Source organism: Mesoplodon densirostris, chromosome 7, assembly GCF_025265405.1.
Source record: "Mesoplodon densirostris isolate mMesDen1 chromosome 7, mMesDen1 primary haplotype, whole genome shotgun sequence".
Classification (NCBI taxonomy): Eukaryota; Metazoa; Chordata; class Mammalia; order Artiodactyla; family Ziphiidae; genus Mesoplodon; species Mesoplodon densirostris.
Genome location: NC_082667.1, coordinates 73,462,471 through 73,477,175, shown reverse-complemented (window position 1 = coordinate 73,477,175; position 14,705 = coordinate 73,462,471). Strand labels below are relative to the sequence as shown.

Sequence of the window (14,705 nt, the reverse complement as noted above, 5' to 3'; positions counted from 1 at the left end):
TATTTAATTGTTAGGAAACCAGGTAACTATTTCTGGAGGTCAATTAAAGACTAAGTGTTAGGTGAGAAGGTATTTCAATTCAAGATATGAAGTTTCTTGAACTCTCAGGATACTGATAAATCCCCCACTTAAAAATGATGGAAGCCAAGCAAATTTAAACAAAGGAGGTAAACAGATTGCCCTTGGAATAAGTAATGCTTTGGCAAGATTTGGCTTTCTTGGAATAGTTTTAAGAATTTTGATTAGACTTACTACTTTAAAAATTTTGTTTCTTATTTCAATATCTCTTTTATTCTCTGCAGTTGACTTGCTGGTGAAGGTCGGGGAGGTTGTGGATAAGCTCTTTGATTTGGATGAGAAGCTAATGTTGGAATGGATTAGAAATGGGGCTGTTCAGCCTCTGGACCAACCCCAGGAAGATTCTGAACAGCAGCCAGTGTTTCGAATTGTGCCCTGTGTACTTGAAGCTGCCAAACAAGTACGGTAGGTGAGCTCTTTTGTGCAAAATGTCCTGGGAAAATCCAGTTGCTAGAAGTATCCTTAGATATGTCTTTTTTTTTTTTTTTTGCGGTACGCGGGCCTCTCACTGCTGTGGCCTCTCCCGTTGTGGAGCACAGGCTCCGGACGCGCAGGCTCAGCGGCCATGGCTCGCGGGCCTAGCCGCTCCATGGCACGTGGGATCTTCCCGGACCGGGGCATGAACCAGTGTCCCCTGCATCGGCAGGTGGACTCTCAACGACTGCGCCACCAGTGAAGCCCAGATATGTCTTTTTAGTTTCCTTTCAATAGGATGAGTAGCACATAGCTGATCTGTGTCAGGTTTGATTCACTACTGATATTGGTAACAATATATTTGCTCTTTGCAAGAATCATAATGGTTGCAAAATACTTGTTCTAATATTACTTAGTGGTAGGCTACTGTTAATTAATTATGGTTACTGTTTTAAAATCTTCTGCAGTCTCATATAATTTATATCAAATGGAAAAGATTTTCTTTGTGCTTTATTTTCCACTGGTCATGTGACAACTTCTTCAGTTAATGTCAGACATCACTTGTTTTCTTGCTCCTTATGTGTATGTGCCAGTCTTGGATAAGTGACTGGCTTTTGGGGTCTGATGTCTTCCCAAGAGTGATTACTAGGTGTTTTAGGTCATTGAAACTGTTTATTGCTATCACGAGAACATTAATTTATGAATTGATCTGCTTATTGGTCAACTGTGCATTCTTAGTGCTTTATAATCCACATTTTTTTTTTTTTTGGCTGTGCTGCGCAGCTTGTGGCATCTTAGTTCCCCAACCACGGATTGAACCTGGGTCCTCAGCAGCGGAAGCATGGAGTCCTAACTACTGGACCACCAGAGAATTCCCTGTAACTCACATTAAAACCTTTTAATTTTATGTCCTTTATCCAAGTGAGCATTAAACTCATCATCTTTCCCCCAAACCTGCTTCTTCCGTATTCTCAATCTCAGTAAATGATGTAATCATTATTCCATTTGGATAATGTGGGAGAAACGTGGAAGCCATTACCGATACTTCCCCATCCCAGTCTTTTCCCATGGCCAGTCAACCTTCAATCCTTCTTCCTGACTTTTTCTGGGACTCCATCTGTGCCACCACCAGGCCAGTGTCTCTTACCTGGACGGCTACAACATTCTCTGAGTTCCCAGCCTCAAGACTAGCTCCTTCCAAGCCCAGACTGTAGAGCTGTTTTTCCAGAACATATGCTGGTCACCTCACTTTCATGCTTCAAACCCTTCAGTTGCCTTCCTTAGGATGAGGTCCAGATTTTTATGGCTTATAAGGCCCTGTACTGTGCTTCTCCATCCTTATTCCTTGTCTTCTGTTTCAACTGTATGAAATTTCCTTCATTTCTTCAACTGAACCAAGCTCTCTCAACACCAAGCCATTGCACACCATGTTGTCTCTGCCTCCAGCATTTCTTTGCCCCTTTGGGTTTCTGTGTAACCATTTCTCTTACGATACATTCCCTGATTCTCCAAACTAAATTAAATCCTCTTGCTGTGTGGTCCTCTAGCACCTTGGACTTCCGCTAGTGCTACATTCATATTACTTTATTGTTATTACCACTTTAATTATTGTCTTTCATTTTAGACAGTAAATTTCATGAAGGTAAGGATGTTTTATACGTCTCTGTTTTCCCAGCCCCTAGCATAGTGCCTGCAAACTATAGGCACTTAAATATTTGCTGAACCATCTTTTAATTGTTCACTATCTTTTTCACTTAATTGTGTGGTTGAAGAACTAAGATTGTGAGTTTCTAGGAATCCAAACTGTTGATCACAAAAATTATACTTATCTGGTTTTAGTATTCTCAACTTGGGAGCTAAGATGATCCTGTGAAGTTTTAAGAACATCATTATTGTCAGTGCTTGGTGCAGTGGGCCTTACATTCATTCTATAAAAATCTCAGTCATTTTTTGTCCTGATTATTCAAGTAAACCAGGTGAAGTATCACTTGATAGGTTTCTGTATTGTTGCTTTCATGGGACAGGGCCAAAAAGAATTTTTACTTCTTGTCCTGTGTGTGTTGATTGTACTACATAGTATTTGTTTTTTGACTGATTTCCCCATCAGAATGTAAGCTCTGGTGAACACAGAGACTTTGTTCTGTTCCCTGTTTTATCCTTAGCATGTAGGGCAGTGCCTAGTACAGAGTGATAAATATTTGTTGAATAAATGATTGATTACAGTCCCATAGACAGTAAAGTTGATTGAGTTTTTGCTTTTTGTATTTAGTTCTGAAAATCCAGAAGGGCTCGATGTTTACATGCATATCTTACAGCTGCTGACTACAGTGGATGATGGAATTCAAGCAATTGGTAAGATGTTATATGGGGAAGCATGATAGTTACTCATTTAATTGTTTTCTGTTTTTGAATTACTTCTTCCTTCATCATTTTTATTAAGTACAGTGTCCTGATACTGGAAAAGACACTTGGAATTTACTTTTTGACCTGGTGTGCCATGAATTCTGCCAGTCTGATGATCCACCCATCATACTTCAAGAACAGAAAACAGTGTTAGCCTCTGTTTTTTCAGTGTTGTCCGCCATCTATGCCTCACAGGCTGAACAGGAGTATCTAAAGATAGGAAAAGGCAAGTATAATTTTAGTTCACTAAATTAAATTCTAGTCTGTCAGATGTGTTTGCTGTTCATTTTATTTCTTTCTTCCATTTTTTTAGTGCTTTTAGCCCCTTGAATACAAAAACATCACATGCCCAGTACAAAAAAAATTTATAAAATTTATAAAAGGAAGCCTAGTGCTTGTAATCTGATCATTCAGAGATAACTACTATACACTCACATCCGTATGTATTTTTTTGCCTGTTTTTTAGGCAGCTTTTTTCATTTATAAATATAAATGAATATTTTCCTATGTAAACAAGTGGTCTTTCACAGAATGATTTTTATGACTAATACAGTTAAATCCGTGAACCATCTAGAATTTATTCTGGTGTTACATGTGAGGTATGGTTTCACGTTTTTTCCAGATACCCAGCTGTCTCAACGTTATTGAGTAAGTAAACCAGTTTACCGACACAGATTTGAATTTTCATCATTACTATGTTTTATATTTCCCTATATATTTTATTCAGTTCCATTGCTCTATTCATGTATCAGTAGCCACAGTGTTTTAATTATTAAAGCTTTATATTTTGATACCTAGTAGGGCTAGTACTCCTGCATTCTACTTTTTCAGAATGTTTTTGACTGTTATTATTCTTTTTTTTTAACACTGAATTAAACTGACAAGTTCCAAAAACAAAACCAAAAAATTTTCCCGGTTTTTTTTATTGAGATCATGTTAAATTTGTAGAGTATCCAAGAACATGTGCTTTTCCATTTGTTCAAGTCTTATTTTATGTCTCTCAGCAATGTTTTATGATTTTCTTCATACAGATCTTGAATATTTCTTGTTAGGTTTATTGCTAGATATTTTATCTTACGGATTGCTGTTGTCTATGGTATCTTTTCTTCCACTGATTATTCTTGTTGGAATATATGAAGACTGTTGGTTTCTGTATATTATATTAATGTTGCATCTAGTAACCTTACTGAATTCTCTTACTGTTTTTAATGGTTGTTCCAGTGGTAATCTTGGACTTTATCTAATATTACTTTGGGTTTAACTTAGATATGTCTTACCGCTTTTCTACCTCTTCTTTCTTTTATTTAATGGGTTGCCTTGGACCTCTGGGGTTAAGTAATAATGGTGATCCTTGCCTTTTTCCTGACTTTACTGGCCATGATTCTAGAGGTTCATCATTAATCATGATTCTGTTTTGGGCTTAAGCTATTTATGTTGTACCATTTGAGGAGATATTAATCTATTTCTATTTTATAAAGAGTTTTTTAATCAAAAAAAATGATGACTATTTTCAAGTGTCTTTTCTGCATTTATGGATGTTACCTCACTGAGAAGGTGACATTGAGTACAAACCTGAGGGAAGTAATGGAGTGAGTCATGTGAATACTTGGGGAGAAAAGCATTCCAGACGAGAGAACGACGAGTGTAAAACTGAATTAGAAGTGTGCCTTGTATATTTGAGGAAGAGCAGTGAAGCCCTGTATGGCTGGAGCGGTTTCAGCCTGGGTAAGAGGAATGGAACCTGGGGCCAGAGAGGCAACAGGGGCTAGAGTGTAGAGGGCCTGGTTTTGCCTTTTACTTGGAATGAGTTAGGGAGCTGTGGAGGGTTTTAAGCAGAGGATGGACAAACAGGGGCCAACTTTAATAGGCTCTCTTTGGCAGACGTGTTGATGAGAAATGCAGGGGGAGGGCAAGGGTACAAAAGGGAGACTAGTTAGGAGGCTGCTGTGACCTTGAGGCAAGAGATGGTATAACTTGGATTAAGGTGGTAACAGGGGCGGTGGTGGGGAAAAATAATCAGATTCTGATCACTTTTAAGTAGTGCCAACAGGATTTGCTGACTGATAGGATGAGGAGGGTGAGAAAAGTCAAGCTATGTCTGGCATTTTTCTCCAGAAGAGTTGCCATTTACTAAGATCGGAAAGAGTGGTGTTTTAAACATGATAAGTTTGAGATGTCTACTCAATGTTCAGCTGGAGCTGTTGAGCTTACAGTCTTGAGTCTGGAGCTGAGGAGAGAGGCCTGAGCTAGACTATACATGTTGGAGTTGTCAGTTGTTATGCTGATTACTTCTTCCGTAACCTTAGTTATTTCTATTGATTTGACTTGATGTGGAAAGAGAGGAAAATTAATATTTTTTACTGCCAATATTTTGTCCTTTTCTTTTCATCATTTGTAGTTCTTAATGAATGTTGTTGGTATGTTATTTGGTATATAGACATTCATTATAGATTGCCCACAATGCTTTTTTTTTTTTTTTTTTGGCTTAAATTCTTTTATATCAGATACAAAGGTCACATCCCTGTTTTCCTTTTGTTTGCATTTGCCCCAATACCTTTGTCTATCTTACTCTTTTCAACCTTTCTAAATACTTTGTTTTAGGTGTTTTGATTTCTTTTTTTTTTCTTTTTGCGGTATGCGGGCCTCTCACTGTTGTGGCCTCTCCCGTTGCGGAGCACAGGCTCCGGATGCGCAGGCCCAGCGGCCATGGCTCACGGGCCCAGCCGCTCCGCGGCACATGGGATCCTCCCAGACCGGGGCACGAACCCGTATCCCCTGCATCGGCAGGCGGACTCTTAACCACTGCGCCACCAGGGAGGCCCTGATTTCTTTTTAATAGATGAGTTAAACTCATTTAAATGTAGTAATAGTTATGTTTAATCTGAATGCTGTTGTATTACATTTTTCATTACGTATATTTATATTGAAATACTTCAATATATAATTTATTTGCTTTGTTTTTGTGCGTATTTCTGGCATTTAGTAAGGGTTGTATTTTGGGTCTAGTGGTTACCTTTATAACTGGCTCAAAATGTAATTATAACTGCCCCTCCCCCATTTTTTTAATCCTTAATATCTTATAACTTAAAACATGCATCTCAATGTTGACTATTCCTTATCAATTTTCCCTGGTACTTTCAAATTTAAGTCTTGGGGGATGAGGGGCTGTTCCAGAATTATATTTTCAGATCTCTATTCTTTTTCATCATTTTGGGTTTCTTCTTCAACCTGTGTTATTTATTTGCTTATTTGAGAGTATAAAAATGTAAGCCTCTTGAAGTCTGAGGCCTTGATGATCTTGTTTACCACCATATCTGCAGTACCTAAAATACAGTGTCTAGCAATAGTAGGTGTTCAGTACATGTGCAGGAATGAATGAATGAATGTAACCAAATTTAACTGGCTAATGCCATGCCTCTTGATTTGTTTGTACAGTAGATCTTCCTCTGATTGACAGCCTGATTCGTGTCTTACAAAATATGAAACATTGTCAAAAGAAACCAGAGAACTCAGCAGAGTCTAACACAGAAGAAACTAAAAAGTCTGATTTAACCCAGGATGACTTCCACTTGAAAATCTTGAAGGATGTTTCATGTGAATTTCTTTCCAATATTTTCCGAGTTTTAACAAAGGTAGGAAAGAAGTATTAATGCTTTCTTCAGTAAAAGAAAGTATGGATTGCTTACTGCTCCAAATTTTATTATTAGTGTTTTTATTTTTTAATTTTACATAAATTTGGGAAAATAGAGGAAGAAAAAACTTATCATAAGTTTATACTCTTAAACTAACAGCTGATGTAGTTTGGTATATTTATGTGTTTTTCACATACTTATCACCAGTGTATACAATTTTTGGAGGCTGCTCTTTTCATGTAACATTACAAGCACTTTTCCTGACTCCTGATCAATACACTGAAAGATTTTTCACTGAGAGCCAGTTTGTTTAATACCCAATTTGCCAAAAAAATCAATTTTCAAAATTTACTGTAAACTTGTTATAAGGAGTATTCTTCCTGATTATGTGCAGGATTATTAACATATTGTTTCTTTGAGCATATTCTTTCTATCCATATATTTTAGGAAAAATATATTTATGAATATAACTATGAAGAATGTATTCATATTCATTGACTTTTTTAGGAAGAATATTCCTTAAAACAAGCTTCAATTATTCTGGTGATTTGTATTTTTGATGAATTATCTTGCTTCCCTTCTCCAGATTTGGGATTATTACCTTAGCATAGGTTTTCAGAAGTCAGATTGCTGGTTTCAACATGATAAATGTGAAGCTGACTGAGGCATAAATGGCTACATATTGCCAAAATGCTTTTGACATGTGAAAATGTTGGTTTTACTTGATCCTTATTATTGTGTATTATAATTTTTATATCAAGTAAAATTCAACAGGTGATAAATTGTGCCTTTTTAAAAAATTTAATTTTTTTAATGTTTTATTTATTTTATTTATTTATTTTTGGCTGTGTTGGGTCTTCGTTGCTGCGTGTGGGCTTTCTCTAGCTTCAGCAAGTGGGGGCTACTCTACGTTGAGGTGCGCGGGCTTCTCCTTGCCGTGGCTTTTCTTGTTGTGGAGCACGGACTCTAGGCGTGTGGGCTTCAGTAGTTGTGGCACGCGGGCTCAGTAGTTGCTCACGGGTTCTAGAGTACAGGTTTAGTAGTTGTGGCACACGGGCTTAGTTGCTCCACGGCATGTGGGACCTTCCTGGACCAGGGCTTGAACCCGTGTCCCCTGCATTGGCAGGTGGATTCTAAGCCACTATGCCACCAGAGAAGCCCCAAACTGTGCCTTATTTTGATTTGCATTTTATTATTAGTGAGATTGAATATCTTTCCATATATTTATATATTATTTGTGTTTCCTGCTTTATAAACTTACCCATTTTGGCTGTTTATATGAATTCCTTGGGTAATTCTGTATCTATATCTTTTGCATATTCGTTGCAAGTATTTTTCCCATTGCTTGTTGTTGCTTTTGTTGTTTTGGAGGGATGGATGTAGATGTTTCTTAATATTTATGTGGTAGGAATATAGGTGGAAAGTGGGCTGAGAATAAACCAGAGATATGTCTTGAAAATTCTGATATGCCACTTAATGGAATTTGGACTTAATCTTGAGGAAACTGAGGAGCTACTAGAGATTTTTTTTAAGCATCAAGCGATGTGATCTGTTTAGAAAGATTACTCCAAAAGCAATGGAGAGAGAGGATTAGAGCGAGTTGAGGCTAGAAGTCAGGAGACCAACCAACAGGCTCTTGTGCCTGGTAATCTTCAAGAATAATCTGAAAAATAATGAAAGCTTAGACAGTGGAAGAGTGGATGGAGAGGAGGAGTGGGATGAGAGAGATTTAGTAGAGTAGAATTAAACACTTAGGGGGAGCGGCTAGCAGCAGAGGAGGAAGAAGTCTTGGCTGTACCCCACATTTTTGGTTTGTGCAGCAGGCTGGGCGGCTGGTGGTGCCTTCACCAAAATAAGGGCTGCAGTGGAGCACATGTTGGGGTTACACAAGGAGGAATGATGTTGGGTTTAGTTTGGGACATTTGAAATGCATGTAGGATCAGTAGGGAATTGTAAATACTGGTTTGTATTTACTCACCAGATATAGCTTTAGAAATTTTCCTTTTTTGACATCAGATCTTCTTGTTTGTTTTAGGAGACTGTAGCTCAGGGACTAAAGGAGGGGCAGTTAAGCAAACAGAAGTGTTCCTGTGCATTTGAAAACCTTCTTCCTCTCTATAACCCTGTGGTGAGTATGAGTAAATGTACAGGTGGCTGAGTTTCAGGGGATTACTGAGTAAAATGTTTTAAGTGAGCACTTGATCTTTGAGGCCTTTGTCAAAAAAGATAGTGCATATAATGCGCATGACTTAATGCCTTTGTCAGATAGATGACTGTTGGATAATTCATGGCACTAGCCTGAGTAACAGTTTAAATTTTAAGAGAAAGGAATCAACACTGAATTTATAGTACCCCTTTCTGTTATAGCATATATATTAACCAAAAGTAAGATTCTTAGGTAGATACAGTCAGTAGGTTTTTATGGTCCTTCAAATTACATTGCATTTGCTACCATTAGAGGCAATTTCAAAATAACTTTTTTTAGGAAAATGAAGTATGGAATGTGGGAGTGAGGGGGTGGGTCAGCAAGGAGGATGATAATACAACTCGGGTAATGGACCCTCAAGGGGAATCAGTAGGAGGATAAATACTAGTTTAAAAGAAAACAAATGGAAAGGGCTAGTCATTTCCTTGAGGTTTCAGAGGACCATCCAGGAAGTACTATTATTGTCATCTGACAAGCTGTCAACATATCTTTTCCATTGGACTGTTTATAAAACATAGGTAGAGCATTTTTACAGACAATAGTCAGTATCTTAAAACATCTTTTCCTCTACTTATGTTTATTTGGTTCTTTTGTTTGACTCACAGGTAGAAGACTTCCTCAAAATCCTACGTGAAGTTGATAAGACCCTTGCTGGTAACCTGGAGGAAAGCTTCCCAAGTTTGAAGGTTCAGACTTAAAAACTCTTGGAATTCCTCTGCTGAAGAAATGAACTCTATTTTCCTTGCTGACAGTTGAAATTGACAAACAGGAAATATTAGACCATAATTGTTCGGTATTATACTCATGCCCTTCTCCTCCAGCCTTATCTCATTTTTGTTTGGCATTGGAATCTAGTTTCACTACCATCAAACATCAACTCCCCCCCCACCTTCTTTTTTGTATTGGTTGTGCAGTGTTTTGTCTTCTTCAGGTAAAGAAGACAAAATACAAGCTTATCACTGAGGTTCTTTTTTGAATATCTGAGGGGTTGGTGAAGATTTTCTTTGTAACCCTTAATTTGATTTTTACTCAGGATTTTGTATTCATATCCACTACAAGTACATTCACCTGCAGTAGTAGAAAACCCTACTATAGTAGTAGCTTAATCTGATAACTTGTATGTTTTTTTGTTTTGTTTTGTTTTTTGCGGTACGCAGACCTCTCACTGTTGCGGCCTCTCCTGTTGTAGAGCACAGGCTCCAGACGCGCAGGCTCAGCGGCCATGGCCCACGGACCCAGCCGCTCTGCGGCATGTGGGATCCTCCCAGACCAGGGCACAAACCCCTGTCCCCTGCATCGGCAGGCGGACTCTCAACCACTGCACCACCAGGGAAGCCCCAACTTGTATGTATTTTATGCAATAAGAAGTCCAGAGGTGGGCAGTCCAGCCCTGATAAGGTGGCTCAGGGACCCTGACTCCTTTCACCTCTATGTGGTTTGCCAGGTAGACCTTTGTGTTCATTTTTATTGTCTTGTGATTAAGGGGACTATAATATCTCTGGTCCTTTCTTCCATATTCAGGGAGGAAAAGGGAGAAAGAGGCAAAGGGGCTTTCTTCTAGCAAGTCTTTACCTTTTTATTTGGAAAGGACAGCCCTCCCAGGCCAGAACCATGTCGCATAGTCATTCCTAACTAGAGGTATTTGAAATCAAGTACTTTTTTCTTTCTAGCCTCTACAGGAGAGAAAGACAAGAGAGAAGGGAGATATGAATGGCTTTTGAGCGTACCCAATCCATGGTGTTTGCCACAATATGCAAACCTGTCTATCCATTTTACTTGTATTGGCTCCATGCTAGGTTGTTAGTAACAATTAAAAGCAATTACTAGTTTAGCTTTGTTATAGTTCAGTTTTTTTTCCAATGTTTTATGTATGAAGATGGAAATGCTAACATTATGATAAAAGCACGTTAGCAAAATTCTTTATCTTCAGAGAAGATAGAATAACAGTGGTTTAATTTCAGAAAGTGATTTGCTTGAGTGAATTCAGAGTTTTTAAATTAAGATTGAGGGAGTTTCATAACTTCTTATTGTTTATAAACTGTGCTATACGTGATTCCCCTCTCATACTTTATCATTCTTTATAGTGCTTCTTAATGAAATATATTCAGAGAATCAACCAGCTACACTTACAGGAAGCACCCAGTTTGCATTATTTCAGTTACTGAAAGTGGACTTTTAATAGATTTTCAGAAAATATCAGTTATGAATGAAAAAGCCAGCTCTCTAAACGTCTCTTCTGGTATAGCCTCTTTTCAGTTTATTTCAGAATCTTTTAGGCTTTAAAGCATTGGTCTTGCCTCACACTTTGTATTCTTTCCTTGAGTGACTTTTGCTGATAAAACACAGGGGTGTCCTGTGTTATTTATAAGAGATAAATCAATTTAATTTCCAGTTTGGGGATAGTTTTATTGTTGAAAGTATCCCTGCTGAAAAGAATTGAACTATAAAATTAAAATCGTACCGATTAAACTCTTAATTGGTAGGTTTACTTTACGTGTATTTGTATGTCTTTGGTGATGACCTTATCCACAGGTTGATTGTGACTTTAATGTGAGCTTTCAAAGGCACCGATGAAATCACTCCTACCTGCTAGCCAGTGCTAAAAATTCCACTCTTGTTATCTCTTGAAGCTTAAAGTTAAGATGCAAATAACCCCATAAGAGTAACACTCCGAGTTATTGTCATATTTACCTCAGTGCATAAATTCACATTCTGTTTTTCTGAGAGCACATTTTAAAAGGGGGGGCACAAGGATCTTGAGTTTCTGAGCAAGAGTGCCTCGCAGAGTGGGTAAGTTACAGAGGGAGAAAAAGGATACATCATGGGGAGGCTAGGGATGTCCAGGTTATTTTCTACTTCCCATTTCTGTCTTGAACCTGCCTTATTTACTTGTTACTTCTTGCTATTGTAACGTTATGAGGTGGTACATATTTTCATAGTACTTTGATATGTTGGAAAACTTCCTAAATCTATGAATTATAGTAAATAGTTTTTTTTAAAAAATGAGCACTGTTAAAATTTTTTTAATGCTACATGGTTTGAAGAATTTACCAAAAAATTTTAGTGCTTGCATTAGTTACAGTGATATTTTAAAATGGTGCTTTCTCCAGAAGCATAAATATGAAATTTGGAATTTTATGTACAAATGAAATTGAAACTCATTCTCCCCCATACTTTTTTGCAGAGGAGGGAAGAAATTACAAGAGGAACTTCAGTGAGCATTTGTTAAATGTGTCATTCTATTTCTAATTAAATTTGAGTTTGAATTTTGAGGTATTTAAACCACTAAGACAGACACAGAAGATATGTTTTCTCTCTGCCTTTTTTTTTTAATTCCCTGCAATTAATGGGATATAGCTAAATTGTTCTCTTGGCTGATCCAACTTTCAAGATCAAAAGACTTTTTCCACTCTCTCTCCAACATTTCTCTTGCCTTGTTTTGAATTAGTTCCCCTGAATAACTTTGGCATGTAAGTGGAAAAAAGTTTAAAACCATCTCTCTTGTATACTTCTTAAACGAAGCATATGTAGAAACCAACCATAGACATTAAGAAGCAACCTGTGTTTAGGGTTCAGAAAATCTTAAGTGCATGAACTGTTGAACAACGTTTTCTATGCTGCAGGACTGGTCTATAGTGATGCTGGTTCTGACAGTTAACTTGTGAATTTGAATAAATTGAAGAAAAGGAATATTGGGGTTATAGATTATCTTGCCTGTTTTAAATAGTATTTTTTAAAAAGCTCATCAATATCCCTTTTTAGAAAAAAATAGATCTATATTAATTTAGAACTCATCTCTGTATTCTCCTTGAGAATATGTTGTCGTTTTACCACTTTGCAACTCCACTTCTCTGCTCCTGGCAAAAGTTTTAAGAAGGAAAAAATAGGTAAACACCCCTCTTGAATTAGTCCATATCAGTATTTTTCTTTTTATTGCCAGGATGAGATTTAATCTGAGAACCATTATTAAAAGTTATATATTTATAGTGAAGTGGTATGATGTCTTGAATTTTCTTCAAAGTAGTCTGGGACGAGGGGAAGGAAGTGGGTTAAGGGAGGAGATGAAACAGGATTGGCCATGAATTGGAATTGCTGAAGCTGGGTTATGATGGCATGGGGATCCGTTATACTATTCTCTCTATGTTTGTATATGTTTGAGGTTTCCTATTTAATGTTTTTTAAAAGCAAGTAAATCATACACATAATTTTAAACATGAATTTAATTACAAGAGATGCTTGTTTCTTTTATGTCTAAATAAAACTCACACTATTGTATTGCCATTAAATACTATTGAATTCAGCACAGTTGAAACCAACACAAATACTTGATAGAAAAGATTATCATCAGTATATAACCAATTATGTAAAAATTATTATCGTCACTGTTTTAACTGACTTGACAGTGAGACTTTTTTTAAAGTGAGCGAGGTTTTTTTTTTAATTAATTAATTTATTTATTTTTGGCTGTGTTGGGTCTTCGTTTCTGTGCGAGGGCTTTCTCTAGTTGCGGCGAGCGGGGGCCACTCTTCATCGCGGTGCGCGGGCCTCTCACCGTCGTGGCCTCTCTTGTTGCGGAGCACAGGCTCCAGACACGCAGGCTCAGTAGTTGTGGCTCGTGGGCTCTAGAGCACAGGCTCAGTAGTTGTGGTGCATGGGCCCAGTTGCTCCGCGGCATGTGGGATCCTCCCAGACCAGGGCTCGAACCCGTGTCCCCTGCACCGGCAGGCAGACTGTCAACCACTGCGCCACCAGGGAAGCCCCGACAATGAGACTTTTATCATGAGGAATGTGAGTGACTATTAACCAATTAGGAACTGAGGTCATATATGTTTTATTACCACAGTGGGGTACTTTTACTAACAAAAGTTCTTTTAAAAAATATTTATTTATTTATTTATTATGGCTGTGTTGGGTCTTCGTTACTGTGCACGGGCTCTCTCCAGTCTAGCCCCCTCTTTGTGTTGAGTGAGGGCTACTTTTCATTGCAGTGCGAGGTACTCTCATTATGGTGGCTTCTCTCGTTGTGGCTCACGGGCTCTAGAGTGCAGGCTCAGTAGTTGTGGTGCACGGGCTTAGTTGCTCCATGGCATGTGGGATCTTCCCGGACCAGGGCTCGAACCTGTGTCCCCTCCATTGGCAGGCGGATTCTTAACCACTGTGCCACCAGGGAAGTCCCACTAACAAAAGTTCTTATTGGTGATCTTTAATGGTATATTTTGTGGGTAGAGGAGACTAAGAGAGAGAAGCAGAATCATAGAATTTTTGAGATGGACAGATTATTAGACACTCCCTATGTCAAGTGCTTATTCATTGGACTAGTCAAGCCTACAAGAGACTGGGTCAGTGTAGTCCTGAGGGCCAGGCCAGACCTAAAGCAGCACCCCAAGATATCAGATTAAGACTAGAAGCAAGAGGAGACCTTGTGGTGGATGTTTCCAGCCTTCCATTCTACCTCATGGTTTTTGCCCGTCAGCCAGACTGCTCTGTATCTCTGTGTAGAATTCAAAGCCTGCGTTGCTAAAATATTATGATGTACCTTAGGTTAATATGCATAAAATCAAACTTGCATAAATCAAATTTTGTGCAACTCAGGGAGCATCTATAATATAAAAGCTGAAGAGCCTCCATGGGTTTCTAGTTAGTTTTCAGCGCCGAAGATTTTATTAGGCTACTCCTAATATCATAATTATTGTGCCCATGTGACTGCCCTTTTTTAACAGCTGTGTCTTCCTTAGAAGCCTAGGCCTGCAAGATTTAACCTAATTTTGGGAATTCCCTGGACCACCTAATTTTGGGAATTCCCTGGTAGTCCAGTGGTCAGGACTTGGTGCTTTCACTGCTGTGGCCCTGATCCCTGGTCGGGGAAATAAGATCCCGTAATCCGCACAGCGCGGCCAAAAAAAAGACTTAACATAATTTAGCAGCATCATGGAGTAGGCCATTCTCATTTTACTCTAATTTTCCATGCTTCA

General features: G+C 38.2%; 1 protein-coding gene across 8 annotated transcripts in view; it reads left to right on the top strand.

Moving 5' to 3' along the window:
* SAAL1 (serum amyloid A like 1) overlaps positions 1-14,705 on the top strand; it is a 43,532-nt gene that overhangs the window by 12,241 nt on the left and 16,586 nt on the right. For 4 of the 8 annotated variants that reach the window (XR_009533045.1, XM_060105371.1, XM_060105373.1 and 1 more), the window contains exons 7-12: positions 303-483; positions 2,762-2,844; positions 2,933-3,121; positions 6,331-6,527; positions 8,563-8,655; positions 9,339-9,419. Coding sequence is in view for 7 of the 8 variants with exons in the window: in XM_060105371.1 (XP_059961354.1) it covers positions 303-483; positions 2,762-2,844; positions 2,933-3,121; positions 6,331-6,527; positions 8,563-8,655; positions 9,339-9,419 (824 nt within the window). In the remaining variant the exon portion in view is untranslated. Of the gene's footprint in view, positions 1-302; positions 484-2,761; positions 2,845-2,932; positions 3,122-6,330; positions 6,528-8,562; positions 8,656-9,338; positions 14,700-14,705 lie in introns of those variants that run through there. The other 4 variants (XM_060105369.1, XM_060105368.1, XM_060105374.1 and 1 more) reach the window with 4 other exon arrangements.